The 14,603-nt window shown below is 39.8% G+C and overlaps 1 protein-coding gene across 1 annotated transcript; it reads right to left on the bottom strand.

The window, feature by feature from the left end:
- Window positions 1-11,361: 11,361 nt before the first annotated feature.
- On the bottom strand, window positions 11,362-13,616 carry LOC102781019 (carbonic anhydrase 4-like). Its single transcript, XM_006805726.3, has 8 exons — window positions 13,547-13,616; window positions 13,421-13,447; window positions 13,161-13,331; window positions 12,819-12,967; window positions 12,586-12,681; window positions 12,323-12,401; window positions 12,066-12,229; window positions 11,362-11,952 (listed from the first exon to the last, which is right to left on the bottom strand). The coding sequence occupies exons 1-8, from the start codon at window positions 13,614-13,616 to the stop codon at window positions 11,767-11,769; spliced, it is 942 nt and encodes a 313-aa protein (XP_006805789.3). The 3' UTR covers window positions 11,362-11,766.
- Window positions 13,617-14,603: the final 987 nt, after the last annotated feature.

Below are 14,603 nucleotides of genomic sequence, written 5' to 3'. Positions count from 1 at the left end.
TCCAATATGTAACCTTCAATGGAGCCATGGAGGACTGAAACTCAGGACCAGCATGACAGTTCTGTCCAACTATCACACTCCCACCTTGTGTACATAAATTAAATGTATTTATTGATGGCAAATGGGAAAGTTTATTTCAACAAGTTCACTTAAATTATAACATTCAAAAACATTTTTTATTATTATCCTTTATTTATTCAAGTAAATAAAGAGACTAAAGAGACATTTGTATAAAAAACAAACTCAACAGAAACCTACATTTCACCCTTCGGTTCTTTTCCTTGTAGGGTTAATTAACCACACAGGCCTGACACAATGGAATGAAGTTGACTTTGATGGGACTGAACAACATCTAAGACAGACCGAAGAATTTCAAGTATTTGTACTAACAAAGAAGCTGCATAATAGATAATTGTGTCATTTGCAAAAAAAAACAAACTCAACAGAAACCTACATTTCACCCTTGGGTTTTTTTCCCTTGTAGGGTTAATTAACCACACAGGCCTGACACAATGGAATTTGTTCACTCAGCATTTTGATTTTGTGCCAAGAACTAGATAAGAGAAGGAATTTTTTTTTTATATAGTGCAGTCATGTGAAAAAGGGCGCAGTTCTTTCAGTTCTAAGAGTTTATGTATCAAATGTATAAAATGATGTAATCTTTAAAAATCTCTGCAATTATTTAAACAATCCAAATATCTACACTTTGGTCTCATCTGTTCCAGAAGTCTTGGGGTATGTTCAGATGCAACTTAAGCAATGGTGCCATGCTCCTTACAGAGAGAAGAGTTTTTTGCTTGCCTGGTAACACTTTCAAACAAGCCATACGTTTTTCTAATTGTTCTGTCACAAATTTTGACATTTGACATGCTCACTGAGATATGTAGAGTCTGTGATGTAGGTCTTGGATTTTGTTTTTTAATTTCTGTCACTAGTGCACAGGGATTCCTCCAGTTTCCTAGAATCTTTTAATGTTACGTAGTAACACTGAGGAACATTATTCTGAAATCGCTCAATTTGTAAACAGTTTTTTGCTGACTGGTGAACCTGTGCCTATCTGTGTCGTGTAGTGTAGTTTTTCTAAGATGTTGCATTTGTACAACAAGCCACAGCGCTACAGTACATGCTTTGATAAGAAACTATTTAATTCATGATGATGTTTGTTCAGGTTATTGTACTGAATATGATTCCTGTACTTTCTCCACTCCTGAGATGTGTCACAGTCAGTGTACTTATTATTACCAATCTTTGGCTGAGCTATACTTGGCTAACTTTTCACCTAGCTCTCAACAACAAATTATTCGGTACTCATAGTAAAAATCAATTCATTATAGTGCATGAAAACTTTATTAAAAAGAACTATATTGCAGACATACAAATATGGCACATTATGCAATGTAACAGAATGCAAAAAGTATTAATGTGCTCTTAATATAACCCCTGACAGACACCATGACAGGAAATCAGACTTTATTGTAAAAAATTCGACGAGGAGGTTTGAATGTGCTTCCTTGTGCTACCACAACCCAGTTGAGGACAGTTGAGTAATGCTCCATCTGAAAAGAAAGAGCATAATGTCATGAAAGTCTAGAATAGAATAAAGTAAAGGTATTTTTGTCTCCTACTGGAGAAAATGATCTTGAATAAGGAAACTGCATCATTAAAGGCATGCATGAGGCCAGCACAGCTTAGCTTAGTATAAAGACTGAAAGCAGATAAAACAGCTAGCCTGGCTCCATCTAGTGACCAAAATTCACCTTCCAGCCCTGCTAAAACGGATCTTTTATTTCTACTTTACTTAAAACATTTTAACCGATACACAACAAACCCACTGCCTGTTTTTAAATAAAGTTAGCATTACTTACCATAACCCACATTATTTCTGACCTCAGCCAACCCAGATTTTCCCCATATTCTACTTTTCTGTTATTATGCTAATCAAAGCTAACCTGCTATGTAGTGGTGTAACCTCTATATAAAATACTTTGACTGTGCAGACATGCTCTTTCACAGCATATGTATATATCTACATATGTATGAGGAATTAGTAAAAGGGTACTGAATGACAAAGTGAGAGGTTCAGAAAAATGCTTCTGTTTTACCTGAGCCTGTAGTCTGTGTTCAAACTCTCTGCTTTCAGTCAGATGTTTAAGCACATCATCTACCCTATATCAAAAAAATACAAAAATGCATTTACTTCACGATGGATCCATAATGGAATTTTGCAGCTACAGCGGTGCATGAAGGTGTGCTCACTTGGTAGATATCCGTTTGAGCCTTTCTGAGTCGCTGCTTTTCTGGATCTTGTTTCGAGCAGTCGGGAAGTCTTCCTTCGGAATTGTTTCCCATGTTGATAATCTGTTAGCTGCCTTTGTTTCTAAGTCTAACACTGATACAAAAACAAAATGCTTACCTTTTCATTTAGCCTTCATGTTTTCATCAAAGCTAAGCTGACGTCAGTGCACAAGTGAACAAGTGAACAATGAACCCTTTCTCATTTAGACGCTTAAATTTTGAATGATTTGAGTGATTTTGAGCGACAACAAGGGAGCCACTACTTAAAAAAACAAAATGACTCATTTGTAAATACCAACTAGAGTTATCCATTTTCATTCAACTGTGGCTTACTCACTCATTACTCCTTACACTTATTACTTTAAAGTAATAAAGCCATAACCTTATTAGCAATGAGCAGGATAATGAGCAGGATGTTGGTGACCAGGAGATATATGACTAGCAGAATCACTACCAGCCAGTTACTATCCTGATTTCTACACGGCTCTTCACCGCTCTCAATCAAAGTCACATTGTCTGTGCAGATTAGTTCTTTGCCCACTCTCACAAAATAGAGATAAAAGGAGAAAGGTAAAAAAAAAAAAAAAAAAAAAAAGGGGGGGGGGGGGGGTCTACAATTATAACAACGGCTCAATTTCTAATTGCTGTGGTGAATTTTAAAAAGCTGTACTAAATTGTTAAACTGATTTCAATGTAATGTTCTTATTTTCATGCAAATTGCACAAACACTTGTACCATCCATCTCTTCCTCGATGGAAGAGCCGTATCCAAAGATGTGCAAGTATGGCATGTAGAAAAAGCTTTAGAAAAATGCGATTCGGGTTTTGGTTGTAGGAGTAGATCAGAGCCTGATTGGCAACTCCGTACACCATGACCCACACGCCCAGGAAGAAGAGGAAATTGTTGTGTTATTGCTGGCATTGTATTATAAAACATGTGCCCCTTGTATAATGCCAACTGATAGTAACTGTCTCACCATCTTTCCTACAATAATGAGTTTTGGTCCTAGCTGCTTGTGAACTTCAAAAATGTGAATGAGGCGAAGGGTGACGACCATGTAGTCCAAACAAAGGACATCCCGGCCAAATTCATGTGACCGGTGGAACATCCTGAAACTCAAATGGTAAATGGCCTGTATTTGTATAGCGCTTTACTTAGTCCCTATGGACCCCAAAGCGCTTTACACTACATTCAGTCATCCACACATTCACACACTGGTGATGGCAAGCTACATTGTAGCCACAGCTGGCGAGGCTGCCGGACACTGGCGCCACCGGGCCCTCTGACCACCACCAGTAGGCAACGGGTGAAGTGTCTTGCCCAAGAACACAACTGTCGGAGCCAGGGCTTGAACCGGCAACCTTCCGATTACAAGACAACTCTCTTGAGCCATGATCGCCCCAAACGCAAGCATAGTATCACTCAATCAGTTAGGTAGCACCACCACCTGATGGCAAACCTGTAAATTAACCTGTGACATTTGGTTGCTAATTGAGGAAATGTTTTTGATTATGTTGTGGAAACGTTAACAATAACCTGCAACACACCCAGTGAGCGTTTTGAAATAATTTAATTAACACATTGCAATGTGGAGAAAACGTTCAGATCAAACACCAAACAGTTTTCTGAGGAAGGAGACTGCCCTGAACTATTTTACACCTTCCCAAACACTCTCAAAACAAAGAACATTCCATAGCATATCATATATCTCTATACCTTCAGTCCAGCTCCTCCTTGACCCCCTCCCTCACAGAGAGAATAATGACCTTGTTTTCTGCTTGACCGTCACCTAAGGATTTACATCCCTGATAAGCAGAAGGCGCCTCACTATCTGTTTAACATCTCCAATTACAATGTCCCCACTGTGTTGGTGTGTGTGATAGAGCATAAAGCCCATTTGTAGTGCACATGCATACAACTATATGAGAAAGTGATATCACTATTACTAATGTGATATGATTAAATATGTGATTAATACATGAGAAAAGAAATCTGCCACCACAATTATAAGTGACTAAAAAACTAAGTATTAGGAAAATTACTTAAGACATACTTAAGATAGCAAAAAGTGCCTCAAAAAACACAAACTAGTGCTTTAATAAATGTTACAATCTTGCAAAGAGAAACTATAAATGGTTTATAATGTTGTGGAAAGGTTTTCACTGACAATCCAGGATTATATATCAGCTTTATTTCTTATCCATACCTGCAGATTCGTCCGATAATGAACAGGCTGATGGCAGTGAGATCACATTTATTCCACACATCCTGAAATTAGAGTCAGAACCTTTGAGGCCAAAACATTGTCCCCAAAACAATTTGTCTTGAAGAAGACAAAATAAACTTAACAGATTGTTAGAAAACAAAAACTACAATAACAAACAACTATCAACACATTTTATTATGATAATAATGCTTATACGCATATTTATACATGCACCTTGAAGCCCCTTAATTCAGTTTTTCAAAGTGCACAGACTTTCTGTGTGCTGTCATAATTTTAAAGAATAGCTAAAAATTCAAAGAATGAGATTTTAATTTATGATATATTATTTAATCTTCTGTGTGTTTGTTAACTCATGAAATCAGTGATAAATGAAAAACATTCTATATATTTATTTATTTTAATGTCCATCTTGACATGACAGTATGCTAACCACTGTATTGAAATGGCACTTTAGATATATTGTCTTAAACTACGTGCAATTCAATAAAAGATTTGAATTAGGTGCATATTATTGCATTCAATTGTTCACTTGACATTTTATACACTTACCAAACTTTTTGGTGAACAAAGTTCTAAGTAAGATGTCTCTCTACACTCTCCTGTCGGATCTCCTCACAAACAAGGGTGAATATCCAGAAGTACAACACACACTCAGTAGCAGCTGGACCTGAGGGGGGTGGAGGCTTGAAATCCACCAACAGCGAAAAGCAAGAGAAACAGAACATTGCCCAGAAATGAGGTGACCGGTGCAAACCAGAACGGACGCCAGCGTGACACTATGAATGGACGGCACACCTGTATCAAACACAGATTAGCAGGTAACTAAAATGACAGCATGTGGTAAAAAGAATAATTTCTGATGTCAGACTTTCTTCTTGTAGTGAGTGACAACACTTATTCAAAGATTATTCTCTAAACAGGACTCACCTTTCATGGCACCACTCCTGTGACCTTCTGAGTCAACTTCACTCGTGTAACAAAAACATTTTGAGTAAATTAGTAGACTTTAGCTAATGTAAAGCGATAACATTATAAAACAGAATAATCACTGCTTGACAAACTGATGCTCTACAGACTAACACTGAAGAGTGCAAGTAGAAATATTACAGATGCTTGATGTCAGAGAAAGAGAAGACTGTGGTTCCATAGAGACTGTCAGTGTCCTGATCCAGCTCATCCTCATAGAAATTCCCTCCTCCTCCTCCAGCTGATCACTTTGTTTTCTATGACTTAAAATATGCAGAACATGTTTTTTAAAAAATATCTGCATAAAAGTACAACCTTTCTGAAAAAACACAAGCATCTTACCTGAAGGGGATGAGGTTGGTGTAGCAGAGGATGGGGCAGAAGAACGCGAGCAGAAGCTTCCAAAACTCTGTTTTCCTCTTCATATCACCCCGCCAGATCTGGGACAGCAGAGACCGGAAGAGCACAGAAACTGAGACCTTATCCACCACCAGTAGCTGTTTTACTCAACATGAAGGTGGCCTGTGTTATTTTGGAAGCATCATGCTACCTTTCTTTTGTAATACTCATCTGCTATTTGACATGATGGCAACAACATGAAGAAAAGATGTGAAAATTGTGATGAGCCTGTTAGCCTTCATAAAGGAAAATTCAAAGGGCTCTTTGTGAAAATGGTTATGAAACTAAATATAAAATAATTATAACATCAACCATAGCTGACAGCTTTAGTTGTTGTCTCACCACCAGCCAGGTTCTCAAACGTCTGGTTCTCCGCTGGTTTGAGCGCGGAGTCAAGGAGGCCATTTACGTGAAAAGGGAAAGACCATCTCTGAATCGAGGAGGGGGCCTAAGGGTACATCATTCGCCATCTTACAATGCTGTTATTGCAGCCTTTCCCCAACTATCTGTGAATGGCACTCATGGCCATTGATCAGTGGGTTTTGGTCAGTGGTTGGTGATCAATGGTCATGAGATTAAGGAACTGACCTCCCAGCCCACTGTTCCTTCAGTGAGCTGGTTTCAGTCATTATGCAAATGTACTGTTTATAAGATTGGGAAAACCTGCAGTCAGCTGAGACTGAAGAAGTCACTTGGATGAGTGACGAACTGTTTCTCCCACAGAATGCTACGTCCAGATGAACAGAATCAACTTTTTGGAGAATAATCTTGCATGGGTGTGGGGGGCCTCAAGATGCTTATGTTACGGCCCTGGGCCTTGGAGGGAGTGAGACTGCCTTTTTGTTTATGCAAATCCAAGTGTGCTAGGACTCGTGGAGGACTGGCTGCTGGGAGTCCTGTGCCAGCCTTCTTTTATGCAGATCACTGTGTGCCAGACCTCGCGGACGATTGGCTGCCTGGAGATCCCATGACCACTCCATGACCAATTGACTGGCTGATTGTCTGCACCTGGGAGTATAAAAGGCTGAAGAGCCGTCACACTATGAGGAACTGCTACTCTAAAGTGAACATGCAGTGTCTGCCTCGCATGTGAAGCTTGTTTGTTAAACCTGTTTGCTGTGTTGCTCTTTGTTTAAACCTGGTATACAGCTGAACTTAGTTTCATTAGTTTTGTGATGCTGGCTTGCCTTAGTTAACCCTTAGCTTTTATTTTGATGGTGCTGCCAGCTTGCCTTAGTTAACCCTTAGCTTTTACTCTTGCCTGTTCTTTTCATTGTGTATTAATTGTTTCCCCGGTGGTCTGTTGAACAGCCCCGTCGGTTTTCAGTTTAATGTTTGTAATAAAACCCCTTATTTACTCAGATTTTGTGAGAGGGCTTGTGTATGTTTCTCCCCTCCTGTCGCCTAGCAGAGGGGGTCGTAACAGTTTATACAATAGATGCAGGAGTGTGACAACAGCATCCTCCACACCTCTCCCTGCTCTATAGGCGAACTGGAAGGGGTCAAGATGGTGTTCAACGTGCATTAAAATCTTCTCCTTAATTATCTTCTCAAATGACTTCATCACTAAAGAAGTCAGAGCCACAGGCCTAAAATCATTCAGTACCTTATGAGAACTGCCCTTAGCAACAGGAACAATAATAGCATGTTTCCAAATTGTAGTTACTGTCTGTAGCTCTAAAGACAATGAGAAAATATGGTGAAAAATCCCACTCAGCTGATCAGCACAAGTTCTCAGTACCTGTCCACAGATGTTGTCAGGTCCAGGACTCTTGCTTTTAGTGTGTCTAAAGAGATTAGCTAGCCCCCTCTCATCAATACAAATTGATGGGGGAGTGATAGTCTTTTCCCTCAGTGTGCTGGTCTGCCTAGAACAGTCAAAGTTCTCAAGACGAAGGTAAAAATTGTTAAGACTGTCTGCCAGATTTTTGTCAGAGGTAAACCCCTCTAAGGTAAAATTACTTTTACCTTTGGTCTGTAGCCCTGCCATTGTTTTCATACCAAGCCAAGCTCTACTGCTGAGTTCAGCCTCAATCTTATTTCTATACCTCATCTTGGCAACCTTTATTGCAGCCCTCACTTCCTTCCTCAATATTCTCAAAGTGGGAACGTCTCCCTCGTTAAAAGCAATTTTTTCTTTTAAGAATCAGATCCTTAATATCTTTAGAGAGCCACGGTTTGTTATTAGGGAAAGTCTTAAATTCTCTGACTGGAATCACAGAGTCTTTGCTAAAAGAGATGTAGCTACACACCACATCAGTGAGTTCATCCAAGTGCTCTCTTGAAACAAGGACCAGTCAGTGCAATCAAAACACCCCTGAAGGGCTACACAACTGTCTTTTGTCCAGACATTAGTCCGCTTCACACAGGCCTTCTCCCTCCTAATCACAGATCTGTAATCAGGGAGGAGATGAATAATATTGTGATCCGAAGAACCTAGTGCAGTTCCGGCCACAGACTTATATGCCCCCTTAATTGGTCCATAACACAAATCCAGCGTTTTGTTATGCCTTGTAGGACAAGTGACATATTGAAAGACATTGTTCAGTGATAAAATCACCAAGAATAAAATTAGGAGCATCCGGAGAGAGAGTCTGCAGATTGTGTACCACTTTAAAAATGGCGTCAGCAGCAACTTTAACATCAGCTTTAGGATGAATGTAAACAACAGTGACAAAAATTTGAGGGAATTCCCTCGGTAAGTAAAATGGCTTGACAGATACTGAAAGGAGCTCGATGTCAGGAAGACAGAACTGCTCCCGCACAGTAAAATTATTACATCAGCCCTGGTTGATATACAAACATACCCCTCCTTTGCGTGTTACTCCACAGTTCCGATCCAATCTGACGATATGGACAGTGAAGTGTCACTGTCCATATCGGTCAGCCACGTCTCGGTAAGCACCATCAGACAAGCCTCCCTGTATTCCCGTAGATGAAGCACATTCCCTTGTAATTCATCTGTTTTGTTCCTAAGAGATTGGACATTGGCCAGAATCATAGAAGGCAGAGGAACACGATTCTTCCTCCGAAGTTTTCTTACACGCTCACGCACGCTGCCTTTCTTTCCACGTTTTCTCAAGTGGCGGGGCTTTCCAAAATTAGTGTTTGACCGGGCAAATAAATCCTCACCAAGAATTATATCTGTCCGAGCATTAGAAGAGTCGTACATAGACAAACAGGACCACCGTAATCCAAGTAGTTCCTCGCGTGTATAAGTAATTGTCAGTGAGAGTGAATGTCTCCAGGTGAATATCGCCAACAACAATAAAACTAAGGTGTAGAAGATCTCCATCTCGGCAAAAAACCTCATAAAAAGTTAAAACCATGGTTAAGAACAGAGTCTCGGTCGTTGTGTCCTTGTCCAAGACACTTCACCCGTTGCCTACTGGTGGTGGTCAGAGGGCCCGGTGGCACCAGTGTCCGGCAGCCTCGCCTCTGTCAGTGCGCCCCAGGACAGCTGTGGCTACAATGTAGCTTGCCATCACCAGTGTGTGTAAATGGGTGGATGACTGGATGTGTAAAGCACTTTGGGGTCCTTAGGGACTAGTAAAGCGCTATACAAATACAGGCCATTTACCATATTATCTACTGTTCTTCCACTGATTCTAAGGTCTGTTTCGGGATATCTTGTTCGGACTCTCTAACCCAGAGACTTATAGGTATAAATGAAATAATTAAAACAGCTTTATTTAATCATTTAAATCTAAAATCAAAAATTTCCAACCCTAACACAGGTCAACTGTAAAAACGAAATGCTGCCACCACAAGTACATTGTCTGCTTCTTCTAAAAAGTTCAGAATACCTTCATGGCTTAACTCCCTCCTTGGTCTGCTCTGATTGTTATCTGCCGTTACTTTTGAGGATGACCTCTGTTGTTCTGATGATGCTTGTGCAGATGACTTATTTTTCTATAGGCAGTGCTGTAGTAGCTGAAAGAGCAATACAGACTTTCCTGCTTGCAGTTAGGTAGTCCACAATGTTCAAACCATTCTCAGTGAAAAACCGAACATACTGGGGCTCGTCACTGATCAGGCCATCTGTCATTGAGTCTTAAAATCTCCGTACTGTTTAATTGGAGGAAGGTAAGATGATGTTTTAAGACAGGTAAATATTTTTATGCCAAATATTCCTCTGCAAATCACATTTAAACTGATCTATCTGTCAAAATTGATATAACTGCACATTATTAATTTACTTATTAGTGTTTCTTCCAGTGTAACATCTATGAGAAATCTGTTTCCCCTCCTCACCTTGCACGGGAAGTCGCCATCAAAGAGTTCACTCTTGGCAATGTCAACCCTGTTCACTTTGACTGCTAACTTCAGTTTATCACTATAAGGGTTGGCCTTAGTTGGCCTAACTAATGCACGTGGCTTACTTACCAGAAAAAACACAAACACGACAAAAATTTAAATAAGGATAATACAGGGGTGGGCAATTCCAGGCCTCGAGGGCCGGTGTCCTGTGGGTTTTAGATCTCACCTTGAGTCAACACACCTGAATCACATGATTAGTTCATTACCAGGCCTCTGGAGAACTGCAGGAGCTAATTTAGCCATTTAAATTAGCTGTGTTGGTTCAAGGACACATCTAAAACCTGCAGGGACACCGGCTCTCAAGGCCTGGAGTTGCCCACCCCTGGGATAATAAGTGTTAAGTTTATGCTGCTGTTATGCTGTAAAATTATGGTCTACTTATATGTATCTTGCACAAGTGTTTTAAGCAGGACAGTGTCAAAGTCATTTGGACTTTCGTGCTCTCCATGCTAGACTAATCAAACCTCTATTAAATTCTAAAAGCCTGGTGACAGAAGATGGGAAAAAGGAACAGAAATGTTGGACACACACCTGCAAGATGACAGGGACTAGATGTAGGAGACCAAGTACAGATACTTTTTCAAAAAGTTTTTTTTCCAATGAAATATGTTTCACTTAGTTAAAATCAAATTAACTGCAATTCTGACAGGAGCCATTGTGCACACGTATTTCAATGGCCTTCGCCTTTTCTTCAACTTCACTGATGGTTAACCATTACACATTTGATTCAAAAAACAGCCAAATTTTTTAGACGGATTGAGTTTAAACAGGTCTGTTTACTCTTCTTTGTTAGCAAATGGCATGGGTTATGTAAGGTTAATAACAATGTGAACAAAACATTGGCAGCTTCACAGGTTTTAAACCACCACAGAATAAAACTGGGGACTTTTGTGTTAAAGTTCATTGTTTACACACTTTTTGTGAACTAGAATAGAAAGCTCTCAAAGGCTCAGACAGTTTGTCCTAGTTAAGTGCAACAAATGCAGATGAGGACTCCACCCAGCTATGTATCATTTCAAAAGTTCCAGAAACTTTCAAGAATTAAAAAAAAAAACAGTAAAACTGCAGAAACAGTCACAAATAATTTTAGATGTCGTTTAATAAGACCAAGAAAGTCACAGTTTTCTTCATGTTCAAGCAACACAGTACAGTATTAAGGGCATAAGCAACGCGTCACCCACATGTAGCTCTGGCAGCTCAACACAGACATGGCTCAGTTGCTCAGACCATATGGCTTTGCAAAATGAAAATATGTCGATGTCACTGCTTAAAGTAAACGTTGCATACACGAGGTGCATTCATCATACAGACTCAAATCTGACAACAGGCAAAAGCTTTGTCACAGGTAGCCATAATCAAGAGATAGTGTTGAGAGATAAGATCGGAACAGAAGTAGCCTTGAACTTAATAATTTGTTCTTCATACTTTTCGTGATTATGTCAAACACAAAGAGCTACATTAGAAATCGGTCAGTTTTAGTTAAATGGGAAAAGAACGGATGTGCTGAGGTGAGGCAACGGGTTGATCGGCAAAGTTCTTGAAGACATCCTCTTTCTATTTTAGCTCCAACTCCAGCCCAGTACAAGACTGAGAAGTAGCGGGCTCAGGGAGAAGCAGGTTGTGGAGGCAGAGGCCTTGATGCTCTGAGTCCAGACTTTCTGTGCAGGCTGCAGGCTTCTGTAGACGTTTGTCATGATTGGTGATGAACTGTCGTTGAAGTGCAGTGTGGTGCTGAAGAGGTCAATCTGGTCATGAGACATATTTTGTTTCCAGTTAGCTGTATGAACCACTAATGGTGCATCTGTGCTTGAAGCAATGACAATTAGGAGACACAAGGAAGAAATGAAATAACACCTACCAGATCTTTACTGACTTTAATTGGTTCCTTAAAAACGGTCCAGACCACCGCCTCATTACAAGCGGGGGTCGTCAAGGATCCAAGGTAGCGGTAATACTTAGTGCGATCCACACCGACAAGCAGGTCGTCCAGGGAAAACCCGGCTGCAATTGAAACTTTCTGGCCTGAGGACAGAAACAAGACTTACATGAAGGAACTACGGGTGACACAATTTAGAGTCAGAAAGAGGAGAGGAGGTTTTCCACAAAAAATGTCACCTTTTTGTGTGATGTTGAGCAAGTAAGAAGCCAAATTGCGCCAGCTATCCGGCTGGCCAGTTGAGTGTCCTGACATTACCTGGAAGAAAAAGAAAGGGGTATTGACGCATTCCCCATAACAGACGAGGAAAGAGAACCCCCCTCCAAAATAAATAAATAAATATATAAACAAAATAAATAAAAAATGAATAAAAAACCCAGTGAGGCCTTGATATTGAACGACACAGTATGCATTACGTCATCTCGTGCGCTGCTTCTCTCACCTCGATAAAGAAACCAAGCGCTGAAAGTCCGGTGGAGTCACTAACGGCTAGATTTGTATTTCCATTGTAGGATGACTTGCTGTTCACAATATGCAGCTGCGAAAATGAAGTTATACAGACGTTTGCTTGTTTATTTCTGTTGGGTTTTTCTTTTTTCTTTTTGTGTTTTTACAGATTTAAAATTAATATATTAAAAAATGCACCAAAAATAACAAGAAAAAAATTATGTGTACCTCCATAGGATAGCGCTTTCCATCCACTGTGTGCTCTGAGCCGGGGACAGAAGAGCCATTACCCCAGTGCAAGTGAAACTGGAGACTGTCGTATTGCTCGGACAGGTCCCCTCCTGAAATCTTAACTCCGCTCTTAAGGGTCACTTGGACTGAAAGAAGGTGAAAAAACAAAAACTCGATAAAGTTACACCTAACCTGCAAGGAGTCAGAGGAAACATTCAGGCGCAAGGCAAGTGCGTTTAATTGCAGAAAAGATGAGGGCGCTAAAATCCAAGTGAGACACAAAGTTTACAGAAACCCCATGACAACACACTTTTGTAGCCACAAACTTCCGGTGCTCACCTGTGTCGCCAGTATTTGTTATTGATGTCATTGCGGAGGTGTCGTCATACTTCACAAAAGTGAATTCAGTCAGTTTGTCGTTCCGTGTGGCAGATGCTGAAACGATGTTAATGGGTGACTGTCGGGTGCCGTTGCAATACTCCGGGGAAATTGTTGGCCAGGTTGTGTCATCTATAAACAGAAAGGACACGTAAAGTCACCGAGGAGGGGTCACTCGGTGGGCAACATCATAATAGATAATGGAGATATTGGGTACTTACTGCAGGATGGGAGGTGATAACACCAGGCTGGATGAAAAAAAAAAGAAGGGGGTGAAGAAACAGAACATTTAGATTCACATAATTAGAAATTCAGTGTAACAGTAAATTCCTAAATGAAGTACACACCTTTTGATTGGGAGTGAGCGGCGGGTACGAGGACGCACACAGCAAGGGTAACAACTTCAAACCACTTCATCTGAAACGACCAAAAAGCCACATTGTTTGGAATCACATATATTTAAAAAAATAATAATAAATTAAATTAAATCAAAATAATCGGAAAAAAATGTACAGCACAGAAAAGAATAATTGGTTAATTAATAAAGTATTCCGATTCAGCATAAATGAATGAATTCATTAATTAACAGGTTACTATATGGAGTGACAAATTTACCTTTATATAAACTTTGACGATTAAATTCTAAAAGTTAACTAATTTTATCTGTAGTGCTGCAGTTTGCTGTTAATAGAGAAAAGAATGCAACAAATGCAGGTTTCTGACTGTAGACTAATTCTTTCTTTTGTCCACTTCACCTGAGCAGCACAGTGTCTTACCTTTGATGCACCTGTGCGACCATACAGCCTGTTTTCAGATGCAGCTCACCTCTTTTTATTTCCTCAGTGCATTCTGCAGCTGGCCCGGCACCACCTCCATGTGACACGTGAGTAGGTCTTTATCTCTCCGCAATAATTTCGCGGAAGTACGACGGGGTATTACGGCGACTTATTATTATTATTTTTTAAATCAACCTTTTTAAGAATAAAGTCGACATTTCGAGATTAAAGTCGTAATTCTGTTTTGAGAAAAAAAGTCGAGATGTATGTCAAGACAAACTGGCGAGTTAGTGAAATCGTACTTCAGAATCGGTTTTCGTAACAAGGAAAGAAATCTTTTTTTTCTTTTAGCACATTAACAAATTGTGGTTATCATTATAAGGACGTTGAAAAGATGAAGAAAGCTGCATCTTGGTCAGACAAAAAAAACCCACACATGCAATAAAGAGGATGCATGTTTTATAACAAGACGGCTGATCAGTCTCAACAAGGCATTTTGTAAATGGTATAGCAAACTTTTTTTCCTCAAAATACTTTTTTTGAATTTAATCTCAAAATGATCATAATGATATTTTTTTCTTAATGTGGTGATTTCATTTATCGTTTTACACAAGGAAGAACTGTGTGA

Source organism: Neolamprologus brichardi, chromosome 8 (genome assembly GCF_056152115.1).
Source record: "Neolamprologus brichardi isolate AB-2024 chromosome 8, ASM5615211v1, whole genome shotgun sequence".
In the NCBI taxonomy this organism is placed as follows: domain Eukaryota; kingdom Metazoa; phylum Chordata; class Actinopteri; order Cichliformes; family Cichlidae; genus Neolamprologus; species Neolamprologus brichardi.
This window is presented reverse-complemented; position numbering and strand designations above follow the sequence as displayed.